At 42.7% G+C, this 16,750-nt stretch overlaps 1 protein-coding gene across 2 annotated transcripts in view; it reads right to left on the bottom strand.

Annotated features, from left to right (window-relative positions):
- Positions 1–9,365: 9,365 nt before the first annotated feature.
- The window catches only part of GCG (glucagon), a 41,490-nt gene continuing 34,105 nt past the window's right edge, over positions 9,366–16,750 (bottom strand). For both annotated transcript variants that reach the window (XM_053283519.1, XM_053283518.1), the window contains exons 4-6: positions 15,184–15,321; positions 11,191–11,334; positions 9,366–9,833 (exon numbers count right to left, since the gene is read on the bottom strand). In XM_053283519.1, coding sequence (XP_053139494.1) covers positions 9,809–9,833; positions 11,191–11,334; positions 15,184–15,321 — 307 coding nt within the window. In that variant the 3' untranslated portion in view covers positions 9,366–9,808. The remainder of the gene's footprint in view (positions 9,834–11,190; positions 11,335–15,183; positions 15,322–16,750) is intronic.

Raw genomic sequence — 16,750 nt, forward strand, 5'->3', positions numbered from 1 at the left:
TCAGTAGGAGAGCCAATCAGGATGAGGAGATTTTACCGGTTCTGGATGGGGTTGCACTCCCCTTGAAGGAGCAAGTACGCAGCTTGGGGGTACTACTGGTCCCGTCTCTGCCTTTGGAAGCTCAGGTGGAGGCGGTGGCCAGGGGTGCCTTTGCACAGCTTCGGCTAGTGCGCCAGCTGTGTCCTTTTCTCGAGAAGGCAGATCTGGCCACGGTTACCCACGCTTTAGTCACATCGCGGCTGGATTACTGTAACGCGCTCTACGTGGGGCTGCCCTTGAAGAATATCTGGAAACTGCAGCTAGTGCAAAACGCGGCAGCGAGGGTTGTATCCAGAGCTGCCCGTTGGGAACACATCACCCCCATTTTGAAAGAGCTGCACTGGCTGCCGTTTTGTTTCCAGGTCCAATTCAAGGTGCTGGTTTTGACCTTTAAAGGCCTTAACGGTTTGGGTCCAGGGTATTTGAGGGACCGCCTGCTCCCAAGGGTTGCTGCCCGCTTGACGAGGACATCTGAGGGGGCCCTGCTCCGGGTGCCGACAATGAGGGAGGCCCGGCTGTCGTGCACTCGGGACAGGGCCTTCTCTGTTGCTGCTCCTAGACTCTGGAATGCTCTCCCAGTGGCCATTCGTTCCTCGGACTCCATCACGGCTTTTAGAAAGCTTGTAAAGACTTGACATTTTACCCAGGCTTTTACATAATCGTTTTTACTGCTGCTTCTGTGTGTTTTTATCTATTGTATTGTTTTTATGCCTGTTTTTATATGTTTTTATACTTTTTAGTTTGATGTTTTTATTGTCTTTTTATTGTATGTTTTAACTTTTGTAAACCGCCTTGGGGTTGTCTTTTAACGAAAGGCGGTATATAAATGCAAAAATAAATAAATAAATAAATATGTGTACAGTGACTTATATTATATTAAAACTTCTTTAAAATTTTTTAACCTGTAGCCCCTTTGGGGGGCTTCCTAAAGGCCATGTGGGGGTGGTCTGCAAAGGTCCCCCTCCCCCGCTGGCCTCTAGGGCCTCGCAGGGACCATTTGAGCATGTGCAGTGGCCATTTTGTTTAATATTTTTTTAAAAAAAAATGGCCACTGAAAACAAAATGACCACCGTGCATGCTCAAATGGCCTCTGCAAGGCCTGGCATGGCCTAGAGCCTCACAGAGGCCATTTGAGCATGCGTGGTGGCAGCCATTTTTTTTTTAAAAAAAAATTTTAAATGGTGCCCCCCTTCAAGTGGTGCCCGGGGCACATGCCCTGCCTGCCCCACCCTAGATACACCCCTGCTCCTGAATTGTAAGTGTGTGGCACAGCAAAAGGCAACAGTTGTTCAGTGTTAAGGGTATGCACACAGTACATGCTTAGATGTACTTTCTCCATATTCCGTGACTCAACCCTAACATCCCAGGCTAATATTGTTTGGGGGTTTAGCACATCCCCCCCTAGAGTGTATGTAGTGGTAGTACCAATGATGTGCATAGTCCTTACAACCTAACTTGAAGATCTTGATCCACCCAAGGAGTTAGCTGGCACTGTCTCTGCCTTGGTACACACAAGTACTCATGTTTTTAATAATATAACCAAAATGATACAGAAACCATATTTCTTCTTATGTAGTAATTAGATATTTTAATTAGAGATTTCTCCCCTCAAAATCCCATCTTTCATGCTTATACATCTACTGTAAGTGAACTCTAGAAGGAAAAGAATGGAAAATATAGGATATGTTTCACATCCTACTAATGACTATATTCATAGTACAACTCACTATTTTAGTTAAACTGATGTTAAAGTACACATTAGCACTATTTTAAAGAACGTGCTCTTTAAAAGTTCACCTCACCTTAATGGCTTCAGTTCTCCAGTAATAGTATAGAAATTAAATTACTACAGAGAAAAGGTGTGACATATCATAGGAGGGTGGGGGTTGGGAGTCGAGTCGATCAAAACCAAAGGAATATATGGTGACTGGTAGAAAATTAAAATACCAGGGGATACAATGTTTAATTACTGAAGGGGTTGTTTTACTTTTAAATCCAAAAGGTTTGTGGCCGTAGCCTGTAAGCTGCTTGGACTTATTCTGAAAAGATTTATTTATGTATTAGATTTATATACCACCCTTCCAAAATGGCTCAGGGCAATTTACAGCATGATAAGAAAAATTAAAAAACAAACAAAAAAATTAAAACAAGTTAACAGTTAAAATAGCTTAACTTTAAAATAACTTAAAACAGTTAAGATTTAGGGGTAAAAGAAATGTTAACTGAACACTAGGAAGTAATAAGGAATAAGCCCTTCTTTTCATCACTTATTATTTAAATATTTCTTTGAGTTATTTTATTCAGCTATGAGGCGTACACATTTTATTGTGGGAAATTAGTTATATTGGCTTCCTATAGGCTGAACCAGAAACAGCATAGTCTGAGCAATAAACCCCCACCCCCACACCACCCCCATAATACAGATCCTGGCTGCTATTTGGATCTTCACAGGATGTGTATGGGTTTCATTACGAAAGCACTTTATATGCAAGGCAAAGAAAGCAGCAGCTGGAAGTTTAACATTTTAACTCTCTGTTAATCTTAAATGTTTTATTTTAAAGCTCAAGACCCATGTCTTAATTTGTAGGTGCAAATTTCCCATGTACATTCCTGCTTTATAGTTAGCACCAAAATGTATAATTAGATAAACTTAAATTCCCTTATTTAAAACTATTGTTCATATCATAGCACAGCCAGCTGTAAAGCCTTATGTGTAGGGTGACACTCCCTGCTGAGTCATGCCTGTTGAAAATGTTCATGTCAAACCTGCTGAATCAGCATCCATACATGATTTAAAGCAGATACAGGCATTTGGCAGATGGGCAATTGAAGGTGGGAGTTCTATGCATATGGGAGTTTACAAATCAGCAGGGAAGACACATTTTCACACAGATCAGAAAGAGTGTATTCCAAAATGGTCCCAGAAGGCTAGTGCAGAAATACATTAAGGAAGCTACAGAGCCTTAACACTGCTATGCTACTACTACAACAAATATTTACATATCGCTCTTCGAACAAAGTTCTCAAAGTAGTTTACATGGCAAAATAAATAATACATAAAAAGATGGTCCCTTTTCCCCAAAGGGCCAACAATCTAAAAAGAAACATAAGGCAGAATCCAGCAACAGCCTCTGGAGGAATGTTGTGCTGGGGTTGGATAAGGCCAGTTGCTCTCCCCCTATAAGAGAACCACCACTTTAAAAGGTTTCTCTTTGCTCAGTTAGCAGGGGTATGCAACAGTGTAGAGGATTACAGACTTTTGTCTCAGAACAAGCTCACTTGAGGGAAAGAAATGCTGAATCATCCCTGCTCGTGGCTCCTCCTAAAACTATCCTGTATTACCGGCAGGTTCAAAATGCTGCCGCCACCACTCCTCTTATTGACAGAGCTTGAACCTCCCTGGGCTTGGGGTGGAATCCTAGGGAAAACTCTCTTATTTTGTTATTGGATAAGTACAAAAACCTTCTATGTGCAAACCTACACATGGTGAGAAAACTGATAGCTGCTGAACATCTGAGGATGTACTTGCACTAGAGAAACCTCCTTTCACCACACCCCTTTTTCTTGAGTTAAAAACCAACTCGGAGAGGCTTATAAAAAGAAAATATCTTTTAAAACCAGGTTTATTCTATTACTACAGACTGCTTCCATCTGAGGCTTTCTCAGCTTTTAAATACAGTTAAAAATACTTAGTAGATTACGGAAATAAGTTGTCTTAATGCACGCTTAAATGTTTATAGAGTCTTTTGCAAGCCCCTAGGTAGGATGGGTGTAGGCTAGTGTTTCTTATTTTAATTGCATTACAGGTAAACAATAATAAAACAGTATCAGGAATATGCAAAAACTACACATACAAAGAAATAGAAATTCTAACGCAAACTTACTAAATCACTCTCTTTTGTCCTAAACTTCCAAAGCCACTAGCCTTGGCTTCCTTTTTCCTTGAACTCACCAAACTCCGGTTGATAATCAAGACCTTGCAGTGCTATCTTCAAAGAGCTGCAGTCATCCTCCTGTAGCCAACCTTCAGGGCCAGGAAGAAGAGAGGTCTTTGTTATAAGAAGCTAGGTGCGAGGTGCATGACCACTTGTCTTCCTAAGCACCTCCTGCCTAGCTTCTTCTAACAAAGACCTGGCAACAGCTCTCTAGTTCCCACCTACCTGATGTGCTGATTGGCTGAGCCCTGGAGTTCACCAGCCTGGGTTCACTTCCAGATAACTCTTTAGAGAGGGGGATTCTGATCACTACAAACTACAATTGTTTTATCTGCAATTGTTTTATTGAGTGGTGTAGAAACTGCCTAAATGAATAAATAAATTTGTGTGACACAATCTCCCTGACCTCAGCTACCCCAGGCCCTTAATACAAACCTTGTTCAGTTGCTCTGCCTACCATGTACAGCCAATGTGTGATGAGACAAGTGGGAGTGTGCTGGCTAGCCACACACCCTGTATCACTGTCATCTTTGGCCATACCCCCTCAGACACACACAGATGGGCATGGCTATCTGATGCATTCCTGTTTGGTCTCCTCTAACTTTTATAAGGAGGACTGTAAACCAAGAGCCTAAGGGAGCCTAGACTGAAAATGTGCCACCTTTCCAACAGTGTGAGTGTATATTATGGACAACTGTGATTGATTTCTAATTTATATTTTAAAAGCAACCTTTAATATTCTCTTGCTGTTGGCAGGAAGAGTGTCATGAAAGAAAATAAATGTATGCCACCCAGAATCATATAATAGTTTAATGCAAAATATATCATGAGATGTGATACAGAATGATGCTTTACAAAGTAGAGCATTTTGGATTAAGGGATATTGCGGTCTGCTGGTCTGCAGCCCTCTTTGGTTTGCATATTACAACCTGAAGATACTTTTGATGAGAATTTTTCCCAGGATTGCATTAATGCTAATATAGATAGAATGGGGAATGGTTTACAGACTTTGTACAGGATTTTCAGCTCCAGGCAGTCTGGGAGGAAACTGATAATCCCATTTCAAACTGGCTTTTGTGCAGGCTATGGGGTGGATACTGCCTTGGTCAGCCTGATGGATGATTTCCAGTTGGGAATCTGACAGAGGGAGTGTGATTCTGTTGGTCCTTTTGGATCTCTCAGTGGCTTTCAATACTATTGACCATAGTATCCTTCTGGAACATCTGAGGGGATTGCGGGTGGGAGGCACTGCTTTGCAGGAGTTCCACTCCTACCTCATGGGCAGATTCCACATGGTGTCCCTTGGAGACTGTTCTTCAAAATCTGAACTTTCCTATGGTGTCTCTTAGGGCTCCATATTGTCTCCAATGTTGTTTAACATCTATTTGAAACTGCTGGGAGAGATCATCAGGAGATTTGGTGCAGGATGTTGTCAATATGCTGATGACACCCAAATCTATTTCTCCATGTCAACATCATCAGGAGAAGGCATAACCTCCCTAAATGCCTGCCTGGAGTCAGTAATGGGCTGGATGAGGGATAACACTGAGGCTAAATCCTGATAAGTGGGAGGTACTTATTGTGCAATGTCAGAACTCAGGAGACGATTTTGATCTGCCGGTTCTGGATGGGGTCATGCTCACCCAGAAGGAACAGGTACACACTCTGGGGGTGCTTCTGGGTCCGAACCTCTCCCTGGTGTTCCAGTTTGAGGTGGTGACCAGATGTGCTTTTTATCAGTTTCGGCTGATACGCCAGCTGCGTCCATTTCTTGAGATGAACGACCTCAAAACAGTGTTACATATGCTGGTAACCTCTAGGCTGGATTACTGCAATGTGCTCTATGTGGGGCTGCCTTTGTACATAGGTCCAGAATGCGGCAGCCAGGTTGGTCTCTGGGTCAGCTAGGAGAGACCATATTACTCCTGTGTTGAAAGAACTACACTGGCTGCTGATACACTTCTGGGAAATATACCAGGTGCTGGTTATTACTTATAAAGCCCTAAACAGCTTAGGCCCTGGGTATTTAAGAGAACGTCTTCTTCACCATGACCCCCACAGCCTGTTAAGATCATCTGGAGAGGTTCGTCTGTGGTTGCCGCCAACTCATTTCACGGCTACTCGGGAATGGGCCTTCTTGCTGCCCCTGCACTTTGGAATCAAGCAAGCAATAAATCTTGAGAAAGCTAAGCGTTTCCAGATTCCTTGAAAAAAAAGTGAGACTGGCATCTGAATTTTATACATGTTTGGCCAGGATCCCACGAGCTCTGTGCGCACTTCCCATATTCATGGAGAATATCTCCATTTTTACTTCTGGCTGCAGTTACTCACTCTTCATAAGATGCTTCTCCAGGAGATTCCCTGATTGTCAGGAGTGGCTTTTTAGTGAATACAATGGGCTGCTGTTGGAAAGAGGACTAAAAAGATCAGCGTATGTATGTGGCACTTTGAATTCTATCCACACATTTGGATCAACTCCCATCAGTGTTAACAGAACTTGTTTCCAAGGTCTGAAGCCTGAAGTACATAGTCCAATGGTGCCTTCCCACTGGGATTTAGGAATGCCTTCCCTTTTGTGGGCTGTACTCCATTTTTAATTAAACTCTACTTTCAGCCTGTGCCAAAATGTATTCACTCAACACCATTCTAATCAACTTACACCTGAATGCAGCTGAAGTGTTTTGCCGAATACATCTACACCACATACTAAAGAAACAGATTTTAGCCTACTTTCCAGTAGGTTTATGAGGTCACCCAGCATTCCATGTGTGTGTGTCTGTCTGTGTGTCCGTCCCCCAACCCCCATCAACCTCACAATGCCTGGACCAATATGAACCAAATTGGTTACGGTTGTAGAGACACATATGGAAACCTCAATGGCATAGTTTGCGATGATGCCATCCATCCACCCCAGTTATAGATGGCAGACATGTAAACTTTTGAGGTGCACATGGGCTAACAAGTGGACCCCCTAACCAAGTTGAACCAAATTTGCTACAGCTGTAGGGATACATAGGGACACCTCAATGGTGTAGTTTGTGATGATGTAATCTACCCCAGTTCAAGATGGCGGACACGCGAATGTTTGAGGCGCAAGTGGGCTAATTTGTGGACCGTCTAACCAATTTGAACCAAATTTGGTACTGTTGTAATGAGTGACACATAGGTGCACCTCAATGGTGTCATTTGTAATGATGTCATCTACCCCAATCCAAGATGTCAGACACATGAACGTTTGAGGCACAAGAGGGCTAACTTGTGGACCACCTAACCAACTAGAACCGGATTTGGTACAGTTGTAGTGAGTGATTCACAGGGACACCTCAACAGAATGGTTTGTGATGATGTCATCCACTCCAATTCAAGATGGCAGACAAATGAACATTTGAGGTGCAAGTGGACTAACCTGTGAACTGCCTAACCGATGTGGACCAAATTTAGTCCAGTTGCAGGGATATCTAAGGGAAGGTAGGCCGATTAGTTCTTACTAGAATAACTTGTTATATGTGCATTCTAAATCAGATGATCCATTGCCAGAATCATCTGAGACCAACATGCACAACTGTGAATATACAGTACTATCCTGCAGATTATTTCCTAAGGATTTGGCAGGCATATCAAACCTCAGGGCTCCTGCGATGTTGGCCTACAATTCCCATCATCCCTGGCTACTGGCCACTGTAACTGAGGATAATGAAAGTTGTAGGCCAACAGCAGCTGGAGGGCCTTAGTTAGACATCCATGGATTAGGATGCTAAATTCAATCCTTTACTTACTTGCCTTGCTTCTGTGTCCTTAATAGCAGCCCCAAAATAAAGCAGGTGGATTTTTTTTTTATTCATCACTTTATTTCCATGTCAGAAGAAGTTCCATCTGCATGTCAGACTGCTGTTAAGTATTTTAGGCTACAGTTCCTGAAAGGGGATAGATTATAGAGCATAAGAGCAGGAACCACAAAAAGAGTTGGCAACCCTAGTCATGTCATGTCCTGTTGGTACACCTTCTGTCCTCCTTCTAGGTTTGCATCACTCCTTGCTGGTTTTTATCCCCCCTCCTATTGATAAAAATGGCATAATTTTGTATTCCTCTTGACTTCTTTTCCTGTCAATTTTCTCTCTTCATGGCAGTTCTTTAAGTCATATTTGCACAACATTTTTGAAGATGTGCATCTATTTTGAATTTCTCTTGTTTTGGAAAGGGAAGTATGACTCAGACCTGCCTGCTTTTTCTGAACAAGCTGTTCCAGATGTCAAGCTAGGAACAGTTAATTTGTAATGGTAATCTATAATTGCAGCATTGTCCTTTCCTGGTGGGAGAGGGGAAGCATCAGCAAAGCAGTCCCAAAGTAGTAATGGATTGCTGCAAAATGCAGAGATCACAATGCCATGAAAACTAAGCACTTTTAAGTCCTTATCTTGATTTTCAAGTCAGAGTTTAGCACACTCCTATGAAGTGTGCAAAGCAATCAATGATTCTTAAAAGTGCTTAGTCTTATCTGGATTGTGCTCTGGAAGTGTTTGCAACTGCTTGCCCACTTTAGCAAAATCAATGAGGTTGTCCTCTCAAGCAGGCATGGCTGGGCTAGGAGAGCTAAGCCTGCCCATGAGAACTGCTGCCTGTGAGAACTGCTGGGAGCTGCTGTGGCTCCTGGCAGCACCTCAGCGGCAAACCCACTTAGGGATCCCCCCAGTGAGCCGAGGTTAGTGCACCCTTAGCCCTGGCTAACTGCTCATGTTTCAGAGCCAGCTGCTCCCCGCTGTTGGTGCTGACACAGGAGTGGGCTCCTGGCCTTCACCAGGGGGGATCCCTCATCCCCACAATGCACTGCCCACTTGTGCTGTCCATTGTGGGATCTCTGGGCCTGGGAGGATGCAGACTCAAACCAAATTGGGCAAACCGGTTTTGTGCACATCCCTATCAGGCAGTATATAGATATGATAAACAGGCAAATGGAATACGATCACACTCCACACACCACTTCTCGATCATATTATAACATATCTTTGTTTTTACAGTGGGCAATAAAAAGTGTGCTATTTGTGCCATGTGCAAATATTTGAACTGTGGGTTAGAATGTGGAAGAGAGCCCTTTGGAGCTGAATGTGTATAACTGCACTACAAATGAATGTAAGTCAAAACCTATGTAGGTCTTCTGTGTGAAAGCATCTTGTCGTTCTCTCCAGAATGCTCACCAGATGCCAGAAACAAGAAATAAGGGGTGGTCACTCCTTCCTTGTCTCTTTTGTTGGCTTTCAGAGGCATTATGCTGGCTACTCATGACAAGAATGTGGATCCAGCTGAACACATGATGTCCTTGTGGATTTGATAGTTGAGGCATGATGAGAAGTTTTTAGAAATTAGACACCAGAAAAGAAGCTTGAATTTTTTTTATTTAAGACTTGATGTCTGAAAAGCTGAGCCTTTTTATAACAAAGGTTTCAAGGGGGAAGTTTCCATAACTGCTAGCTAGTTGCTGGTTTTCATATTTGGTGGTTACATAATTTCTATGTACACACTGTCTTCATAGAAAAAAACAACATATAATTGCTAAATGTAAACAGCTTTGGGGCTATTTAAGACTGGGGATCAAGAGCTGGAAAGTAAATGGGAAGATCTGAAAGCCTAGACCTATTACTTTTGTTACCAGGGTAAATTCACTATAGAATCCTTTTTCACAGCAGGATAAAACAGTGAAATCCACTAGCATGCCTTGAAGCTAGTTAGCTTTAGGGGACAGTTCCCTGAAATGTTACAGAATGTATGTTTCAAAATTCCCCAATGGCTGGTAGATGACGTAGTGAAGACCTTGATTTATGCTGTGCTTATTCTGCATCTTATTGGTATTCTGCCAACAGATCCCTAGAAAAACAAGGAGGAAAAGTAAAGAACGGGTAGAGTGTTCAGAAGATTGTCAAAACTGATGTGGATTGATACATATTCTTTCATCATAACAGTCAGCTAATGCTAATAATGGAAGTTATTTAATATTGTCCTTTGCAATACAATACCAATAACATATATGTCAAAATAAGTTCTGATTCTTTCGAGTGCAATTCAGCCACAGTTAAGTACTCCAATGTCTCACTGCTATCAGTGAAAGAGCTAAGCATGTGTTCATCTGAGGTTGTGGTTTTTTAAAAATGGATTTGTTATTTCCAAATGAGTTGGGTTAAAAATGAGGATCTGAAAAACGAAGTTTCATCCTGGTTTGTTTTACCCCTCTGTTGATACATAATGAGGAACTAGTTTACTTCATTCCAAACATGGAAGCTTTCACTCTCCTCCTCTTGTGCACAAAAGAGGAGAGGAGAAATGTGCAGTTCTGGTCATGGCTCTCAATACATCTGAACTCATGTACTGTGCCCCGCCCCCCCAAAAAAAATCCCACCAGCTGCCTCTAGATATAGAGAGCAATTTAAGAGATAGAGAGCCAATAATTGTTGCCAGTCTGCTGCCCTTCAGTGCCCTCCATTACTGCTACCTGAGGTGGGTGCCCTTTTCCTAATGGTAGGGTTGGCCTTGTCAAAGAACCAGAGGCCCATATGCACAATACATCCATGAGTAAATCTGAGGGTTTCTTCATATTCTTTGGCAGCAATTCCCACATGGCTTCTCAGGCAAACAATAAAGAGACAAAGTGCTTCTTTAGCATGCCTCCTCTAAATTTGTATGGAAAGTGGTTTGTTGGTATGTAGGATACCAACAAACCGGGCTGGGCCCCAGAGTGTCCTTTGCATCAAGAAGGAGCCTTCCATTCATAGAATAATTTCTTTATACTGCACACTAACATGTTGCATGAGCAAAGGGAAATTCAACCCAGAGAGGCTATTCTGCTTGCACAAGAGCGTGTGCAACCTCTTGCACACGCAGAATCATGAACAAAGCCATAGAGCTTGCCTTTGAGAACACAGTGTGAACTTTTGTGTGGGCATGTGTGGAACAGTGCTCAAATCTATTTTATTTCTTTCTGCTCGTGGATCTTTGAATCCAGCCCACTCGGAGCTACTGTTAGGGAACCATATGGAGAGAGCCTGAATGGGGGCATCTGGAAATTAGCCACATTTTTGAAACAATAAAATGTCCTTCAAAAAGGTCCATCTCTAATGCAGCAAATTTTATGTAAATGAACAATGACAAAGGGGAAATAAGCAGCACTTTCCCTCCACTAGATGGTAGAGCAAGCAAAATGGAATATGGTTCGGCAAAAGTTCAGCACCTCTGGGTCACTTTTGAGTTCATCAGCCACTTCAGGAATTCTTGTGCAGCCATGTCGTCCAGGAGCTTGTTGTAATCACTGGTGAAAGTGCCATCTGCATGTCTCCTGCCAATGGCATCAGCTGTAGCAGCACCTTCTGAGAAACTTAAAGGGGGAAACAGACAAATAATATCCTTGCAGGTCAAAGCAAATACTTCTCTCATCCTTAATTTTGCTACAAAGTTGCTCCAGCAAAAACACATGAAGGTGGGTTTGATATCTTCTTAATAACCATCCTCCAGAAAAATAACACTTGGAACCTCTTTTGGATCTAAGAACCACTTTCTAAATATCCACATCTAATAAAGGAAAAGCCTTGTGCACTATCTAGACAGAGTCAAGCACTTTTAAAGTACTATTGAGTTTAACATGGTATTTAAAAGTGCTTACCTTTGGCTAGATTGTGCTCAGTATGATTAACTCCTATCAGAAATGTTTGCCTGGCCAAGCACTATACAGTATTGCTACTAAGGTTCCAACATTCATGACCAAATTCCATCAAGAATATCTGTTTCCATTTTCAGATGCCGCACTTCAAGAAGGCAAATTGGAGCAGGTTCGGAGATGAGCAATTAAGCTTGTCAGAGTCCAGAAAATGAGCCCTATGAGGAAAGGTTGAAGGGACTGGGTAGGTTTAGCCCAGAGGGGGGAAAGACTGATGAGGGACATGCTAGCACTCTTCAGATACCTGGAGGATTGTCACATAGAAGAGGGCAAAGATGTGTCCATTGCTGTCCCAGATGGCAGGACTAGATGGCCCTATCCACCCCCAGCACAGTACCTCCAGTGACTGTTGCTGGTGTCTATCTTATGTTTCTTTTTAGCTGGTGAGCCCTTTGGGGACAGGGATCCATACTTACTTACTTACTTACTTACATATTGTTTCTCTATGTAAACCGCTTTGGAAACTTTTGTTGAAAAGCGGTATATAAAAATGTTTTGTTCTTGTTGTATTGGACTTTCATTATTGGAATGTTGATTTTGGTTTAATACTAGGAGGAACCTCTTCATGGAAAGAACACCTTGACAATAGGTGGGTGGGTTGTGGGTTCCGCTTCACATGAGTTATTCAACTTCAAGCAGAGGCTAGCTAAACAGCCATATGTTGGGGATGTTCCAGCTCTGAATTTCCTGCATGAAGCAGGGGGTTGGACTGGATAGCCTACAAAGACCTCTCAGGTTCTATGGTTCTATAATTTTTGGTATTAAACAGATAGATCAGTAGAGTTTGTTATCTTTCATGAATCCAAAGTTCTTTCACCACTAGTGAATTCCCATTGCTGGAGTCAGGAAACAATTTATGTAGCTGCAGTCAATAGTTGCCCCATTTAAATCAGTTGGATTAATCCGGATTATTGGATTATGGATTGTGGTCTACATAACCAGTGAAAAACAAATCCTTCCAAAACACCAAAGGCATTTTGTTACTGACCATTTTAAAATGTAGATGTGGCATGTCAGTATTCCTTGATAGTTCTCTTTTCAGAGGACAAAGCTGTTTACTTCATTATAAACAATAATGTCTTCCTATTTGATATGCTCTGAAGTATTTTTCAGATTACCCAGGAGAAGTAATCATTTCTCAGAATCAAGTTAGCCAGCTCCCCTATGTATTACAAAAATTACACTGGAGTAAAAATGTCCTGAGAACAAGTTCTGAATTCCTTGCTTATAATTTTAATCAATGTTATTAACAGAAACAGAAGAGACAACAGAGCAAACGGAGGACTCCAGTGCTACTGCTGGAAGTAAAATACCATACAAAAATGCATTGTAAACATGCTAAACTCAGAGTTAAATGTCCCCGCATTGGAACCATGTGTTTCATTCATCATGTTAGCATTTTGTTTTCACCTCTTAACAACTTCCTAAAAGGGGTAGTATTTGGTGGGGGGAGGAGAGAGAAGAGTAGAAACATTTTGCTGTTAGCAACATCAGATGGCACTGATGGATATGCTGAGAATTCACAAGAGCCTGTTGTGTTATTTCCTTAAATCCTTTTACTTATGTGTAATCAACAACAACATAGGGAAAGAAATTCTGTGCCTGCTAATGGCCCCAGGGAATCCTTTCAGCAGGTACACAAATGGAAATGACAGAGTAGCCACTTGCTATGTTCCTCATCACACTTGTGTCTTAGATTTTTAAGAAGTCTGTTCAGAATGTCAAATCAACGGAGTAAATTTCAAAGAGGGTCTGCTCTTTTGAAGCTAACAGGGACTAACAGCATGTTACACATAAAAGTATGTAATAAAGCCCAGTGCAATTTTTAAAAAGAAAGACAAACAGTTTCCAGGGTGTTTTGCACAGAGAAGTGGCAGGGAAGGGGGTGTTATCCATTCCCCAGAGTCATTTTTCTGCTCCAAATTGCCCCTAGAAAAGGGGGTAGGGAAATAGTTAAGCAAGCTCCCCCCACCACCACACTATTACTTCTTCATATAAAATGGCACCCTCCCAAAGCTGTTTTGTATCAAACAAACAAGCCAGCATCAGAGTCCTGCTACATCCCTGCGTAACACATTACGAACCCCCACCCCACCTCATTGCCCTGTTTGCCCTTTAGGAAGCCATGGGGCACAGAGCACAAAGAAGAATCTATTGCAGTAGCCCTGATGGATGCTGTTGGTTGCATCTGAGCACCAGCATGATAGTTAAATGAAGCATACCTTTGCTGCCACCCTTAGCAGTGCTTCTTTGCACATACAAGAAGTAAATAGGCTATCTTTTGACTGGTGTCATCCCTCTCTAGCCCTCGCCTGATGGGCTACGCACACATTCAGGGTTATAACCGTGAGTATCTACAATACTTTTTATTGGTCCGTTAGCTTTCTTCCTAAATTCCAACACACATCATTGACTCTCAGATCTCTTTTTATTATTATGATGATGGCAATAATAATCAATTTTTATAGAGTGTCAGTGACATACACAGTGCCTTTACAGCTGTCAATCTAGACTTTGAACACGGAACCGAGAAAGGAGGAATAAGAACCCTGCTCCAAAGAGCTCACAGTCTAAAGGTACAACTAAGTGCAAAGGGGACAAGGCATGTTGATCTTTTGACTGCCAGGCCATGCAGGGGTCTGGGGGAATGAAAGACTGCTGCGAGTGGGCTTATTTGGGAGGAAATCAAGTAAGAAAGACACTGTTCCAATCGCACAGTTGTGAAAGATGGATCAAAGTCAGCAGTGGGTAGAATAGGCCAAGGAGCCAAAAGAAGGGGAGGTTGTCAGTCATGAGTGTGGTGAGAACAGGATGTAGGTGGTTACTGATGGAGTACAGGTTACTGATGGAGGTGTTGGCAGCCTAAAGTTATGGGATGCTTTGAGGCAAGGGAGGAGTAAATATTGAATGTACTGCAGATTACGAGTGGGAAGGCAGAAATAAAACTTTAAAAGGGGTGGAAAGATGCTGACAGTGTGATGATGAGTTTAGCAGCAACTTCTTGAAGAGGCTGGGGAAGGGAGAAGGAGAGTCTCAAAGAGGAGGAGTTTGTACAAACTTTGGAAATAAAAACCTTAAGGGAAAGCAGACTGTTGGGAAATACCAGAGGGAAGCAAATACATTTCATGGTGCAAATCAGGAATGAGAGAGTAGAGATGATAAAATTTGTGGTGCTCCAGCTATGGCACTAAGTATGTGGGAGCAGGGTGGAGAAGGGAGACAACTGAATGAAAGATGAGGACAGCTTTGGCCTTCAGTACGACTTGACCTTATAGAAACACTTGACCTACTCAAGTTTGTCACAGCAAGAATGACTCTCAAAGAGCTACATTTTAATTGGCAATTGGATAATCTCACACCCATGGCAACATCTCCAGTTACAAAAGAGAAGTATGAAATACAGTGAGGGAGGCAGAACAAAAGCATTGTGGTTCCACTAGGTTTTGATTGGTAATAAAGCCCCCAAAGCAAAGAAAGACTTAATGATAGTAGCAACAGATGGATTCTTACTCTCTTCTTCCTCGTCCATTCACAAGCCAAGCAATGAACTCCTTGGCAGCTTGACCTTCCAAGTAAGAGCTGATGTCACTGGTATAGGTGCCGTCAGCATGCCTCTCATATTCGGCATGACGCCTGGCGAGCCCATTGCTAAAAGAAGAACAGTTGTCTTAGATGGTGGTCATGTTCTCTAGTTTTGGCTCCCACCTTTTCCCTAGCCTCTATGTCTAACCTGCGCTGTAAAATCACATTCTAGCATGACAAAGAAATGTTCAACAGAAACCACCCTCCAAAAAAAAGCTATGGCTGGGGAAGGATCATCTCAGTCAAAGAGCATCTGCTTTGCATGCAGAAGGCCCCAGCTTCAGTCCTTGGAAGCTCCAAGTAGGGCCGGGAAATACCTCTCTGAAACCCTGGAGAACCACTGCCAGTCAGTACTGAGCTAGATGGACCAATGGTCTGACTCTGTATGAGGCAGCATCCTGTGTCGTCCTGTGTCAAGAAATACAATGTAGAATGGAGCAAGCTACGCAGAGAGGAGTAGGTTTGATTACCAGTGCCTGAGAGGTCTTTGAGCATTACTAATAACAGAGAGTGGCTCTAGCCCTTCCCACACTCCAGTGGCATTGCCAAATGCACTCCGTGATTTCCTTCCCTCTAAATGAATGGTTGCCATTCACTGAGCTTCAACAGAGTGCCACACTAGTGACAGATGCTCCTTCCACTCATGGGAGAAACATTGCACTCATGTAAGGGGTTCTTTTGTGAGCAGAATCCTCTTTCCATTCACAGCTGTTGCACCAAAGGTCTGGATGCCACCTGGGATAGTTCACATTAATGCTCTCATCTTAAACAAAAATGGAAGTGAGCCTATGAGGAACAGAGGAAGCGGCTGTATACCAAGTCACACCTTTGGTCCACCTAGCTCAATATTGTCTGCACTGAATGGCAGTGTCTCTCCAAGGCTTCAGACAGGAATCTCTCCTACCCCTACCTGGTGATGCCAAGGATTGAACCTGGAACCTTTGGGATCCATCTATCTATTGACTGATGATAAGAAAGAAAAATTATCTGAGTATGTAAAAAGGTCTTTTCCTTCAAATTACTTCTGGGGTCTAGCAATGGAGGGTCATGGCAGGGAACAACCTACTTGTCTGGTTGGAGTGGGGATTCTTACTCCCCCTTGCTCCTCTCTAGTGCTGCTTATGCTATTAACTCCTATAGGGGGAAAACAATCAAGTGTTGCACTTGGTGATCTTGCTGCTAGAAAAGCAATACCTGCTCTATATAGCCGCTAGGCTTGTGGTCCTCACTGGCATTAATCCTGCATGAGGCTGCATGCATTCCCCTAGCATCTTGCAGTATACAAGCCCACCCTCTGCACACACTCCCTGTCTACTGGAGGGCAAGCATGCTGCCAGTTTCTCACAATCACACTGCTTTTGCTTAGTGTGTTTTGGATCACTATACATGCAATAAAATGATCCTGGGATTATGCCGTCATGGTAAAGCCATCACAGGATCACTTTGCATGTGTTAATCTGCAAAACAGATCCATTCAGTTGAGCCTAAATCCCCC

This window comes from Hemicordylus capensis, chromosome 1 (genome assembly GCF_027244095.1).
Source record: "Hemicordylus capensis ecotype Gifberg chromosome 1, rHemCap1.1.pri, whole genome shotgun sequence".
NCBI lineage: Eukaryota > Metazoa > Chordata > Lepidosauria > Squamata > Cordylidae > Hemicordylus > Hemicordylus capensis.